Below are 14,368 nucleotides of genomic sequence, written 5' to 3'. Positions count from 1 at the left end.
TCTTACGCCAATAGAAAGACAGGTAGGTCTGCAAGCAAGGAAAACTGTTTTTTTGACAAAGTTCCCGCAGGAACCAAAAGTAGGGAAAAAGGAAAACCCATTTCCCTGTGAGTCTCTTCTACACCAAAATTCGATGTGGAGTTTGTTCCACTCCATTTCATATGGACTACGACAGCCTGTCGCCTTCACAAAGATTGGCTGAGTGGTGGCGCTTCAGGGGAGCCATTTTGGAGTGTTAGTAGTGTTATTTGGCACACGCCTTCCCTCCACATGTTTATCCGAAGCCCGAACACTATAATTTCCCTCCCTCGCCTCCCCTTCTTGTTTTTTTCCTCCCTTTTTATTCCGCTCTCCGTTTTCTCCACCCTCTGCAGTCTCTTCCCTCCGCGTTCTCTCCCCCCTCGGATCTCCGATTCGAAACCCTAGTCCGATCTCCCTCAATCCTCCAACCTCTCCCCCGATCGCATCCTCCCTGCCGTTTCCGCCGTCGAATCGCACCCAGAACTAGGGTTTTGAGGGCGGGTTTCGCCCCCCGAGCCGATCTCCTCGCCTTGCTCCCGGACCAGTGCTTTCTTGCTAGATTCCCGTTGGTTTGATCTGGTCCGAGTTGATGTCCGGCGGCCAGGCTGCTGGGAGCCGATCGGCGCAGCAGCTGGGACAGATCTTCCAGCCGCCGAAGCAGTACTTGCAGTTCCCCTCGTCGAGGCCGCCGTTCGTCTCTCCGGATGAGTACCACAGGTTCGACGGGCGTCGGGGCGGCAGAGATGAGATGGCCGACGCCCTCGTTATTAAGACACCAGTGAGTTTCTGGTGGAGGTTTGTCGGACTATTTTTTATCCTTTTGATGAACTGGATGATTTTCCTGCTCGTGTTCTTCTCATGTGCTATTTTTTTTTGTTTATTTGGTGAGCTTGTAAGCGTAGGATTTTATATCGGGATGAATTGGATGTTCCTGTTGTGAAGAATTTAGATTCTAGGAATTTGGAATTGCCAAATTCCAATTTAGGAGTTTCATGTCATCGCTTGTTTATGAGTTTCCTTTCTTTTTGTTCTTCACATTGAGTTATATTTGGAACATCAACTTTCATGAGTTTGTTGTTTCACTTGAGAGTTGCGATATTTAGGAATATAATGCAGAGACACTCAAGACTGGTACTATGTTAATATCTAACATATAGGTTTAATGACGATCTTGTTTTGTCTTTGTCCTCACCTGAATTTAGTTTTTAGGGCTAATGGTCTACTCAAATTAGGGCCAAAGAGAGTATCATTTATGGGAATGGTGGACTTTTTTAATTGTGGGTATTATCAGCATGAAACATGAAATTCAAAGACCACTTGGGCTTTTTTGAAAATTGCATCATATTGATCCTATGCTAAATTCACAAGTAAAATGGACTATAGCAATTGAGTTTGCAATGAAGTAAAATTCTCCTCACTCTATGGTCTAAACTACTTGGTTGGATTGGTACATATTGATTGGTATTAACTGGTCTGACCAAGCATTGATATTGAACCAAACACCTCGATGTTGCTCAATGTGTCACTCATTCTTATTGTTTGATTCAAATTATATTTCTTGGTACCTTGGTAAGCACCTGTCCAATAGCTTCAATGGACATGTATTTTAAACTTTGTCTCACCCTTCTATTGCTTCATTTTGGATGATGAATGTCTGGGAGTTAGGAGACTTCTATCTGACACCTTCATGACATCCATGCATCTGTATGGATTCTAGACTAAATCATTATAAAATTTTGAAATTTCAGTAGTAAAATCTCAGGTCATGGTTTTCCTGAAAGGATGCTACTGGAACCAGTCCATCTATATAAGTTGCTATTATTGTATTTATCAATAGAAGTTGCAAGAGTGTTTAGCTACTGATCAAAGCCTATCAATAGATCTATATAGTTGTTATACGAGGCTATCTTGTTAGATATATGATAGAATACCACAAGGTTGTGAAATTATTTAATTGCTTGCGTCTTTGATTAATTCCCTAATCCAAAATTTTGGTTCTGAAAAAGATCTATATGGTTGTAGTTTTAGGTCAACCATTCTATAGAAATGGTAGAAATAGCAAGCTTGATAGGGAGCCATGCCATCCTAAATAACTGAAGAACTAGATACTGACACTTTATAATCTTTCAAATGAAAAAAAAAACTGAAATTGTAGTTATATTATATTTAGTGGCTAACTTGGTTCATTATTTAGTTGGATATTACTTGATGAAAAGAACCCTTAATTCAAAAACATGTCAATGTTGCATCTTTGGAGAGATTGAGCTTAAGGAGGAAGTCATGAATAGGATCTTTACAGACTTTATTTCTAAAGGCTAATACTGCTTAAAATTTTAGTTGCACAAATCATTTTAGTCACTGCTTAGTATAGATGATTAAACTTCATATGCTGAAGAATGTGAGCTAGAAATCACAGCTTTTATTCCTCTATCTCTTTTCTGAACCTTTACAAGATTTTCTATTATTCTTTAGTAGAATTGTCTCCTTTTTAGCTTCTTGTATTGTCTGTTTTATGAGATATTCATATTATACGTTTTATATCCAATGTTTGCAGAACGTAAGGTAAGTTGCCAACTAGTTATTTGAAAAAAGATGTTTAAATTGTGGTTCTTGAAGGACAATATGGATTTTGTATAATTAATTATCTCATATTCTTATAATTTCTAAAATCTATCAGATCTAACATGCTGCACATGTTCTCATCTATGTGGCGAATGGTTTCCCTTCACTACCTTTGGGCTTGCTTAACTAGCTATTATTGAGTTCTATACCCAACTTGTGGCTTTGGATGACCATCGGTAAGCCTTGTAGCCTAGTTGCAAGGCACTATCCCTACTTAAAATTAGTAAATGTGATTTATAGTTGAATGGCTTGCCGAGAGAGTTCAATCACTAAAGTGCCATGTGATTGTTGAGAGGGACCTATTATTCAACAGGAAAATGGATTGTAAAATTAACTATTATAATAAAGATGCAATGGTTAAAATAGAGAGCTTTTGATTTTTTTTTTGTTACTGTAGGTTTCCCCTTAGATTAAAGGAAAGATACATAAAAATAAGTAGATATAAGCAGCATCAGATACAGGTTTACTTACCAACTGGGTACTTATCTGTCCGACCAAGGATCTCACCTAGACCAAGCAAAGTGTCACAACTCAAGCATGCGACCAGGTGGGCTGAGCTCCAAAAGAAGAGTACTTATAATTTACTCTTTTTGGGTGGGTAAGGACTTGAATACTATCCACATAATGGTCCACTTCCCATATGGGACAAATTGAAGGTATCTTCATACCCTTCTCCCATCTTGCAACATGTCCTTATGTTGTCTGTAGTCCTTGTCCCCAAAAAGTTCAAGGTACTATTTGGGGGCTGTAAGTTCTATATCCTTCACTTAATCAATATCCCACATTCGAATAATTGGGGTTGTAGATATGATGGGACTTGGACTATCTAGTTGCCCTCAGTAGAACTCTTTGGCTGGAGAGGATTTATAGTTGACCTTGACTAGTTGGGAACAATGATTTATTTCTTATTGTTGTTATGCTTTTTATTGGAATTAGGATCATTTTTTACCTATTCATTAATTTTGCCTGATGATTTCCTCAATATAGGTTCCATAGTTTCTCTGGCACTAAATATCACGGGTCATTTAATCAAAGTTTGCTGAATGCTACTGGATTAACTGTGGAATGTTTGTGTTATATTTATTTTTAACAAATTTGTAAACCATTCTTAGTTATATGTCTCTAATTCTGGTTTAATCTCTATCAATGTTAGTGTCTTCAGCCGAGAAAGAATGAGATTGCAATCCTTTGCAATTTTGAAATGTAATTTACATATGTTGAACCATGATGCCAACTCTGGTAACTGGTTATGTTAGTCTGAGAAATAGAATGCTGAAACCCTTCATCTTTGGACCTAAGTTCTCAAGTTAAAATGCTTACATGTACTTATTACACATCTTGCTATTCTGCTTAGCCAGTGGGCATTAACTTGCTGGGGGAAATACAACCTTTATTAGTCAATGTGTTTGTTTTGTTGCTTCTGTGAATGTACTGGGCTTACACTTGATTTTTAAATGCACGTTAAGTTCTGAGCAGTCGTCGATCCTTGGCATGTCATTTATATACATACATTTTGTGTCATAAAATTTGTAGAGATATATATCGGCTTCTTTATCTTAGATATATATTTTTTAATCTTTTTTTCTGAAATACTGACCATAATTCAATAAAATTAATTTAATGTTCAGTTGAAGCAAAAGTCTGTACAAGAAGATAATGAGGTGGTAGAGATTAGCGAATGGACAACCAGCCCTGGGTGTGCTGTAGGATTTACTAGTCCACTACTCACACCGGTATCAGAGAAAGGAAGAAAGACATACAGTAAGTCCAAGGTTGCAAAGCACAATAAGTCTGGGGGTCAAACCCCTGTCTCCAATGCTGGTGAGCAGATTTTTTATCTAATTACTTCAACTCAACGTAATCACATCTAGCATTTGGAAAAAAATTGCTTGTTACTTTTATATGTGTATATTGTGAATCACTGTGGTAGCTGTTCAAATTCTCTTCATCAAATGATCAAACTTTGCAATTCTCAAAAAAGTAGATCTATTTTTTTTTTTTTTTCAAAAGTTAGATCTATGAATATAACCAGTATTAATTTTTGAGTCATCGCAGGCTCACCTACAGGAGATAATCTTACTCCAGTTGGTTCTTGTCGCTATGATAGCTCCCTAGGTGATTCCGACTCAGTTGCTGTAAAATTGATAAAGAGCCATATGATTCTTATAATTATTGTGGATTTTGTTTTCATGTGTATTGACACTGAGTTCTTTGACCTTTCCAAGGGCTTTTGACTAAAAAATTCATCAACTTGCTTAAACACACACAGGATGGCATCCTTGACCTGAATAAAGCTGCAGAAATATTGAAGGTAATACAAAATTACAGATGACTGCTGATTTAAGTACTTCTGCTGTTTTCCAGGCTTAATGAAGATCTCTGATGTACAGGTGCAAAAGAGGCGGATATATGACATCACTAATGTTCTTGAAGGCATTGGACTCATAGAGAAGAAACTTAAAAACAGAATTCGTTGGAAGTAATTCCTCTTTTTTGTTTTTCCTCTCTCAGATCTTTGCTTGCTTCTGTGTAGTTCTACAGGCTCTTTAATCTTTGAATAATTTTGGGACATGTTAAATAAGTTTTACATCGCATGACAGGGGAATAGATGACTTGGGTTCAGTTGAGGTTGATGGTGATGCTTCAAAATTGCAGGTGTACATGGCAGCATTGATGTTCATTGCGCTTAGTAACTTTTAAGTACTTGAGCAGTGTGCTTACAATGCTCTGTTATATAGCTTTGTAAAATGTGAAAAAAAATTTATGTGAAACATCTTTCTGTTAATTCAGGCAGAAACGGAAAGCCTGACAACGAAAGAGCGCAGATTAGATGAGCTTATCAGGTGAGTGTTTTATTTAGAGCTGGAATATATTAAAGAGATTGTCTTACCAATTTGATGAAACCTATAAGTTTCTTCCAGCCAAATGCGAGAAAAATTGAGGGAGCTTACCGAAGATGAAAGCAATCAAAAGTAAGTGTTCTCATTTATGCATATACATGCTATTGATGTTAATTAGCCTTTGCTCGTATAATCACTGGCTACAACTTTGTGTGCTTGTAGGTGGCTTTTCATTACTGAAGATGATATCAAAGGCCTTCCATGCTTTCAGGTTTTCGTTGTTTGCTTAGATGTTCTAATTAGCCCAAGTTCACCTTACATGCAATCTGGGCACTGAAAATAGATATTACCTGCTCTAGATCATAACTGGTAATGGCTTCCAATATTTTCTTATCATCTGTTATATGCAGAATGAAACCTTAATAGCAATTAAAGCACCTCATGGAACTACCTTGGAAGTTCCAGATCCTGATGAGGCAAGTAGGAGAACGAAAAGTTATTTGAAGTTCAATGCTTGGTATTTATAAAAACATGTAATTATTTTTGGTGCAGGCTGGGGAATATCTCCAGAGGAGATACAGAATTGTCCTAAGAAGCACTATGGGTCCTATAGATGTATACCTTGTTAGGTGATATTATTCCCGCGGTTTCCATTTGGAATTTCTAGCTTTGCATTCATCACTTGAGTCATCGCTGTTATCCACAATTCATTACCAGTCCTTAATGCTTCGTTTCTTTCTTCTGTAGTCAATTTGAGGAGAAGTTTGAGGAGATGAGTGGTGTTGAGATTCCTCCAAAGCTCCTTCCCACGTCAAATTCAGATTCTGTTGAGTACTCCATGGTGCCGATTGTCACAGAAGAGAGCAGAGGGAATGAAATGGAACTTGATATTCAACAAAGTGAGAGGATCTGGTCTGATGTAAATTCTTCGCATGATTTTGGTGGTGGTATGATGAAGATTGTTCCTTCAGACATTGATGTAAGTAGTTTTGGAGCATGCATATTTAAACTGAATTAACTTTATTCTGAACATGCATATTTAAACTACATAACTATGTAATTGCCTGCCATATGATGGCTTTGGTGGACTTCATTGTTTGCACAAACCCTCTTAGCTAGAAGTTCATCACTATAGGGTTTGATTAATGTATAGCCCCAAGACTTCTTACATGCTTCCAATTATAATCCAATCCATGACAAATGAACATTATGATCAACTCCATCATAAATGTAATATTATTGTGATAATGGCCAAGCTTGACAATCCTTTTCATTGTTTTTCTTTTTTCTAATTTTCAGCAGAGCTGCTATAATTACTATTCTAGGCATTAAGCTTAGGTTTTGTTTTATCTGTAATGATCAGATATTATGTTTGCATGAAAGAACAAGAACGTACCTTATTTGCATAGGGTTTGCATGATTATGAACCTCTCACTTTCTACGAGAAATAGTTTGCTGCATGCTTCTCTAGAGAAAACAATCTCATTCCATAGGTTCATTGCTTTTATGTATAATCATTGATGATCTATCATTTGTAGCAGTACAAGGCAAAAAAGAGGTTAATCATTGCACATTCTGTTTGAAGAATATGTGAATGGATTATAAGAATATTTGCTAACTAAAATTGATTTATTTTTTCTTGCAGACTGAAGCTGATTATTGGCTTCTATCAGATGCTGGTGTTAGCATTACAGAAATGTGGAAGACAGCACGTATCCTCCCCAAGATGATGCTTTCATTTGATATTCTCCGTGTAATCTCTTCGATGATCTTTTACAACCTTAACTCAAACCACAGCAGAGATAGAATGGGATGCCATGGGTAGGTTTGGCACAGAGTCTACAGATGACTTCATCACGGATGGCGCTACCACACCTCGGCCACAGACTCCTCCCTCTGGTGTTGTTGAGGTCCCCTCTGATGCAACTTCCTCCCGAAGATGAATGCAGGATGGATGGACTAAAACCCAGAAGCCGAGGAGTGCTTATTTTGTTCGAAGTACTGAAGATTGCCTTTTGTTGTGGGGGCACTCAGGCTCATCGTTCACCTCATCTTAAATCTTAATGGTAAACTGTGTATCTGGAAAGCATTGTGGAACATACATGACACAAGGAGAAGAGGCTGCTACTAGAGAGTTCCCAAACTGTTGGCTCATCGGATGTCTCAATCCCTAATGTAGGCAAGCAACCAGGTACATAATCCATAGTTTTTTGAGCCCTTCCTCTCTCTTCTCCCAGCAATCTTGTACTCGGCAGATCAGTGAACTGTGGCTATATATCATTAAAATCTTGTTATTTAAGTAAGGTGACGTTTATCTCGGCAGATCTAAGTCGGTTCAATCTGTTCGTCTCTCTAAATTGTTGCTCCGATCAGCCGTCTCCAAGTTGATGGCTTGGGTTGCCTACCTTCTAGTCTGAGATGGCAATTGGCCTTCGAGGTGGTGACTCAATCTTACAATTCAGTAACGAATCATTCGATGTTATATTTTTAAGTTATTAAAATTTATATGTTCTTTTGGACGATCGGTGAAGATAAAATTTGATTTCAAATTATTGTTATCAAACCATATGCCAAACAAACAAGATGATACAGTGTGAGTCCAATACACCCGCGTCGGACTGAAGCATATGCAAGCTTTCGGATAAAATACCGCAATAAAGGCACGTAGGTTTCGCATCCGACGGTCATAACGAGCCATCAATCAATGACGTCGCGCATACAAGTGTCCCAGGTGTAGTAACGCCACACCGGTCCGGAAACAAGTAGACTTGGGTGCGAAGGCGATTGCGGCAAAGGCAAACCGATCGCCTCTATCGATGGCGTCGCCCATCTGATTAGGTGGAGTTCAGGGTTCTTGCAAGAGGTTTCTTCCCGATTCTTCTTCTTCCTCTCAGGTATCGCCGCTCGTCCCCTTTTCGTTCGATTCTTTCTCCGACGTTCGCCGTCCTTTTTTCTTTTTGTTAGATTAGGGTTTCGTGCTTTACGGTGGATTGTGATGGTTTATGCCAAGGCGCGCTGAAGTTGTTTGATCGAGTCCAACCAAATGGGGTCTTAGTGGATTAGGGTTATGGATCTGCGTCGGGGTAGTTCTGCTGCGGTTTGAGTGTGCTTTTTTGCTTGATTCTTGCTTTGGATTGCCTTTTCATGGTTATTGCTTGGAAAAATCTAGGCGAATGGGATGATAAAGCAAACTTTTGTCTATGACATGTGATCATTGTTGGTGATTTCGCCATTTATTTCTAAGGGCTTTTGAACAGCTAGTAAGCAGTTCAAATAAGTCTGGATAAGCACAGACAAGGGATTGTGACCATTGTTGACTGGCTCTTTGTTTTGGTGTTGGGTTCGTAGGTAATGATAGAACTCATGCTGCTAAGGTATGGAATGGTACTGTGGAGTTTCTGAGCTGTGCTCTCGGCAAATTTTAAAACTAAGTAGATTGTGATCATTATCACCCAAAACTTGACCTGAAACCCCTCGCAGAAACTTGTGTCGTGCATACATCTTTAAATTCCATTTTCAAGATACAGCATGTAACTGTTTCTTTCACATTTCTTGGTTCAATTACTGCATCGTAGGTTAGAAACAACAGCCAAGTTAGTTCTTAGCTTGTGCATCTTTGGTTTCGAATTCTGATGTAGGTTGTTCATGGCAGTTTAATGTTCTCAAGATTATTTAGTTGAGATATGCTAGAAGTGACACCTATGCTAGTGCCTGATAAGAAATGTTCATGTTCTATTAGCTTATTCATTGTTTCATATGAGGCAAAATGAAGTGTTTCATGTGTTGAAGCCGCATGAACTTTTTAGCTAGTTTGGGTGTTGATCAACAAAAGAAAGTAAGTGAAGGCAAAGTATTAACATTTTTTATAAAATTAGTATGAAATACAGATATTTTGTGGTCTATGAATCTACTTGATGTGAGAGTCCAGATATGATTCAATGAAGTTATAAATTTGTCAAAACATGCATAGTGCTAAGCATGATTCTGCAGGGATAATGGAGGAAGATCCAACTTTAGATTTAACTTTATAAGGAGAAACAGAGAACAATTAGACTGATGCAAAATTTTGAAAGGAAATATATGACATGCACTGAGATCTTCTACACATGCTTACGTAAGCTTTAGTTGAAGAAAATAGCCATCATGCCATGGAATATAGCAACTTAAACATATGAAGTTCCTGTGTTCTATTAGAGTGCTGATAATTTACCATGTGGACTTTTTGCATTATTTGCATGAACACTCTGTAGCTTCCACAATTGCATACAAGAGCTTATAATCCGTGGTTTATTTTTCATGAAAGATGAAGCTGAAAATTTTGTCTGATATATTGGTCTAGTAATGATTACCACACTAACCTCTCAAATCAAGTGCCTTCAATCTGAATATTTGTATATCCAAATAAAGTCACATGGCAACTGCATTTTTCTTTGACAATATCATCATTGCAACTTGTGCTTTGTTACTACAAGTTCTTATATGGTCCTGTTTTTCGCTTAATAGTGTATGCTTCATAGATTTTTGTTTATTCAGATGCACTAAAGTCTAACTAACTCTAATTTCCAATCAGATGTCTTTGTACGTGGGTCATCTTTCTTCCCATATTCGACAAGAGGAACTTGAACGAGTTTTCCGAAGGTTTGGGTGGTGCAATGTACAGCTCAAAGATGGTTATGGCTTTGTTGTGTATCAAGCTCCTCCAGATGCAGAGAGAGCTCTTAGATCCTTAAGAGGAAAGCCTATATGTGGGGAGCAAATAACTATTAATTGGTCAAACAGACAGCCCAGACCTGTTCAACGATTAGCGAGGACGACCAGATTTAATGAACCCCTTCAACGAAGGAACTTTAGGGAAGAAAATGAGGAGGTTGGTATCAGGGGTTCTAATGCTAGGAGGGGCTTTTATGCTAGGACATTCCATAGCTCGATGTATAACCGTGAAAGACAAACTTTGGATGATGCACTTGATAAAAAGAGGGGCCGTACCACTGACGATATCACTGACATTGAAGGGGATAAAGGTGTAAATCTAGGAATGACGAATGAAGGTGGTATGAGGGCTCTTGATCAAGTAGAAAATGATCGATGGGGTGAGCCTAGTATAGACACATTGAATAGCAATGGAATTGATAATGGAGATGAGTTTGACCGTTATGAACCTTACCATGGGTATGATAAAAGGGATGAGAATGAAAACGTCCAGATTGATAGCCCTAGTTCTAGGGATAGAGGTATTTCTCGAGAAAAGAGGCAGAGAGAGAACTCTATTCATGGTAACGACAGAAAAATTGATATGTTAAAACCCCAGCAGACTTGTTATAAATGTGGTCAAGTTGGTCACATAATGCGTACCTGCCCTAAAACAGATGCTCGAAGAGAGAAATTTAGCAAATTTAACAGCAGTAAGGAAGAAGTAAATGTTAGAGAAAAAGGAAGACGAATAAAGAGGTTTAGATCGAATTCATGGGGATCACCTGATATCAGTAGAGATCCAATGGTATCAAGGCGTCACAAACGGGATAGAAAGGAATATCATTCTGTAAAGGCTAGAGGAATGAGCAGGGAATGTGAGAGATCTCCAGAAAGTAGGAAAAGACACAGGCCAAAGCTCAGAAAAGATTTTCCATCTAAAAGAAAAAGCAAGCTGGAAAATGGAGCATCGAAAAAGGCACTGAAAAAAGGACGGCATAGGAAATCTAGTACACCATCTTCTTCTTCTGCATCTGATAGAAGCAGCTCACAGTTGCATTCTAGGTCGTCCAGATCTGTTACTGGTTCTAGTTCTCCTTCACACTTGAGATCTGCATCTTCTCGGTCTCGCTCAGTTTCTGATTCAAGTTCCTCTTCCTACTCGAAATCTGTGAGCTCTATATCTAAGTCAAGGTTAAGGTCGAGGTCAAAGTCAAAGTCAAAGTCAAGGTCTCAGTCGAAGTCAAGGTCGAGGTCAAGATCAAGATCACTGTCCTTATCTGTCTCACTGGAGCCGAAGGTAACACCATCGAATAACAAGCAAATAGGGCACTCCACCAAAACCTCCTCAGATGAGAATGTGACAAGCCCCACATCTGAGCAATTGGAATGTAACAAAGCTGACGATGCATGTACAATGTTGGAAGATGGAAACCCAAGCACTTCTTTCAAGGTGGATAACGAAATTAGTGGTGAACATTTTGGGTATAATGTAGATGTCGTGGAGGATCCCACAATCAGGACTGATTATAATGAGAAAAATATATGCTCAGATCATTCTAAATATGAGAGCGACCAACATGAAGATCTCCCTCTTAAGCTGAAGAGATGGACATCCACCCAACAAGAGGCAAGCAGTTCCACTAGATTAACAACAGAGGAGATGTTCTTAGCTCTGAAACACTATGGATTGGAAGCTCCAGAAGAGAGCCACAGTAGCATAACTGTGGAGGAATACTTTGGTGCTGCTCGAATGTGGCCATGGGAAATGATCTATTATCGGCAGTCGAAAAAGGGTCCTATTTCTACTGAGAACTACGCAAGGCGGCTTGAACAAAATAGGCAATTTGGTATTGTGGATAAGTACATCAGAAGCAGTAGTGGTTGGGGAGAACACAACCGACAACAGGATACATGATTAACACTTTGGTACTGCAGCAAAGTAGGCAACCTCCAGCATCATTTTCGTTGAGTGCAAATGATCTATTTGTCCGGTAAGAAAACTCGTTTTGTACCAAATTTGATTCAGCAACGTACCTGAACCCCAGCAACTGATGACGAGATCCTTTTCTGAAAAAAAAAAAGGAAAAAAGAAAGCATTTGGATGAACTTGCATGTAGCAGAGGAATCTGCATCTTGCGTTGCAGTAATATGTATTTTGTTTTCAGAAACAAGTAAATCGAGGTTGTTTTTTGTTCGATGTTGTCTCCATGTTTTGCTACTAGGAACTAACTTGTGACTCATTGCTGCTTGTCCTCTCAGTCATCTATCTTGGCGGCACTGATTTTAATGATGAGAAGAGTTCAGTGAAATCAGACTCAAGTTTTTATGAGGGAAATCTTTTTAAACCTAGATCTCAGAATAGCTGTTTGGTTTGATACTTAGTTGACTTTGTGGTTTGATACCGGTCTTACATCATGTGCCATGTGTGTTTTTTAGTTAGAAGATGTTATACTTGTGTTATCATGTCGTCACTAAGAACTCCTTCGCTGTTCTCTGAAGCCGTGTGGTTGCTTTTGAATGATTCAGGAACTTTCCAAGGTTGTAGTCGTTTTTACCTTTTTATTTTTGTCTTTTATTATTATTATTATTATTGGGTCGTGCACATAGTGTGCGTTCTTGTTTACGATTCAGGAGAACTCAAAGAAACTGCTTTTTTGTTTTTGGGGGGATAAATTTCTCATTTTTGTGTTTTCTCAATTATTGTTTTCTTTTTCATTTATTTTTCTAGTGAGATCCTTATTTTCATATTTATTTTTCAATTATCGTCTTCTTTTCTTTTTCTTTCATCGTTGTCGTCGGTCGGTCGGTCGGTCATCGCCTTTTGTCGTAAGGTTAGATGCCTTGTCGGTGGCCCTCAGGAGAAGTACTGACGAGTGCAAAGTGGTGTGGGGGCACAATTAATTAGAACCTGATACTGACAATTGCCATTGCCATGGGAGGAGTGGACAATGGTGGGTGATCCGCACACTCGCCCTCAGGAGAAGTCTCGATGAGTGCAAAGTGGGTGTGAGGGCACAACCAAAACTTGACAATTGCCATGGGAGTGGACAATGGAGGGTGATCCTCACGCTCTCACCCTCGGGAGAAGTAGGAGTGCAAAGTGGTGTGGGGGTACAATCGGAACTTGACAATCACCAAGGGAGTGCACAATGGAGGTGATTTTGCATGCTCTCACGCTCCGGTAAAGTATCGATGAGTGCAAAGTGGTGTTCGGGTGTGACCCGAGAGTGAGTGAACGAAGGTCAATTGCCAAAGGAGCGAATACAATCAAAAGTGGAACTTATTGGAGAATATAGAAGTGTTGAACTTAGTGGTCGAAAAGGATAAGGAAGCAACGAGTCCAGAGGGACTCAGCTACCCAAAACCAAGCGTCGGTTATAATGGAGGTAGACTTAGATGATTGTCACAGTGCCACAGAGGCGGATCTACCGATCATGAAGAAAGGGACGTAGATGCGAAACACCAGATAGTAGAGCCATTGGCATGGCAACACCATAGTACCGCAGTGGCGAGATTTCCGTAGAGTCAATAATTTGTTGCTCTTATAGAGGGAAAGCGTTTGGTCGTAAAAGGGGCTGAGGTGGAGAATGAACAAGCAAATTCTAAGTATCGAGATAAGGATGAAGGGCAGAAGTCAAGACACTTCATAAGACCGACGCTAATGGGCTTCTCATCAAAATAGTCAAAAGTGGGGAGGCTTCGGGACGATGCAAGAGTGCTCGACCAAAGAAAGAAGTAGGCAGTACACAGTACAATACCTTTTCTACTCAAAGGAGTAGGCGATAGAGATGATGGAGAAGATATCACAATCCCAAAGATGACCAAAACTATTAGAGACTTGCTCTAAGTCGAGATGCACTTTTGCTCTTTTTTGGGTAAAACTTCTTGCATTTTAAAAGTTCGATAGCAGTAAGAAGGCGAATCACAATAGCTAACTCAACGCAAATAACACAAACAATTTGGTGGTTCGAACGTGTGAGTAAAGAGCAAACGAAGACTAGTAACCAGCTTAATGCATTAAATACAACTCTTGAGGAGGCGGGCGAAATCGAGCAATCTTTGTTTTTTTAACTCGTAAAAGAATGGGCAAAACCTAGTACCATAGTTTTCTTATTTATCCAGCACAGGAGCTCTGCATACATTCAAAGGTCCTTTAAGGAAATTTAGTGAAAGACAACAATTGTTAAATCATC

The 14,368-nt window shown here is 39.1% G+C and overlaps 2 protein-coding genes across 2 annotated transcripts; both read left to right on the top strand.

Moving 5' to 3' along the window:
* Positions 1–278: 278 nt before the first annotated feature.
* Positions 279–7,782, top strand: LOC135610061 (transcription factor E2FB-like). Its single transcript, XM_065104034.1, has 14 exons — positions 279–799; positions 4,272–4,464; positions 4,699–4,758; positions 4,869–4,954; positions 5,034–5,122; positions 5,244–5,298; positions 5,434–5,486; positions 5,565–5,615; positions 5,706–5,754; positions 5,894–5,959; positions 6,036–6,112; positions 6,231–6,462; positions 7,129–7,195; positions 7,281–7,782. The coding sequence occupies exons 1-14, from the start codon at positions 611–613 to the stop codon at positions 7,424–7,426; spliced, it is 1,413 nt and encodes a 470-aa protein (XP_064960106.1). The 5' UTR covers positions 279–610; the 3' UTR covers positions 7,427–7,782.
* A 436-nt stretch (positions 7,783–8,218) lies between these two features.
* Positions 8,219–12,370, top strand: LOC135610054 (uncharacterized). The gene is made up of 2 exons (XM_065104022.1): positions 8,219–8,377; positions 10,054–12,370. Exon 2 carries the CDS (start codon positions 10,054–10,056, stop codon positions 12,088–12,090), a length of 2,037 nt encoding a protein of 678 aa, XP_064960094.1. The 5' UTR covers positions 8,219–8,377; the 3' UTR covers positions 12,091–12,370.
* Positions 12,371–14,368: the final 1,998 nt, after the last annotated feature.

The sequence above is a fragment of the Musa acuminata genome, chromosome BXJ1-2 (genome assembly GCF_036884655.1).
Source record: "Musa acuminata AAA Group cultivar baxijiao chromosome BXJ1-2, Cavendish_Baxijiao_AAA, whole genome shotgun sequence".
Lineage (NCBI taxonomy): Eukaryota > Viridiplantae > Streptophyta > Magnoliopsida > Zingiberales > Musaceae > Musa > Musa acuminata.
This window is presented reverse-complemented; position numbering and strand designations above follow the sequence as displayed.

Excerpts from the sequence above, each read along its gene's own strand:
- LOC135610061 (XM_065104034.1), top strand. The coding sequence starts at position 611 with ATGTCCGGCGGCCAGGCTGCTGGGAGCCGATCGGCGCAGCAGCTGGGA. Across the intron at positions 4,465-4,698 it reads AACCCCTGTCTCCAATGCTG|GCTCACCTACAGGAGATAAT; the intron begins GTGAGCAGATTT and ends GAGTCATCGCAG. Across the intron at positions 5,299-5,433 it reads GTGATGCTTCAAAATTGCAG|GCAGAAACGGAAAGCCTGAC; the intron begins GTGTACATGGCA and ends CTGTTAATTCAG.
- LOC135610054 (XM_065104022.1), top strand. The coding sequence starts at position 10,054 with ATGTCTTTGTACGTGGGTCATCTTTCTTCCCATATTCGACAAGAGGAA.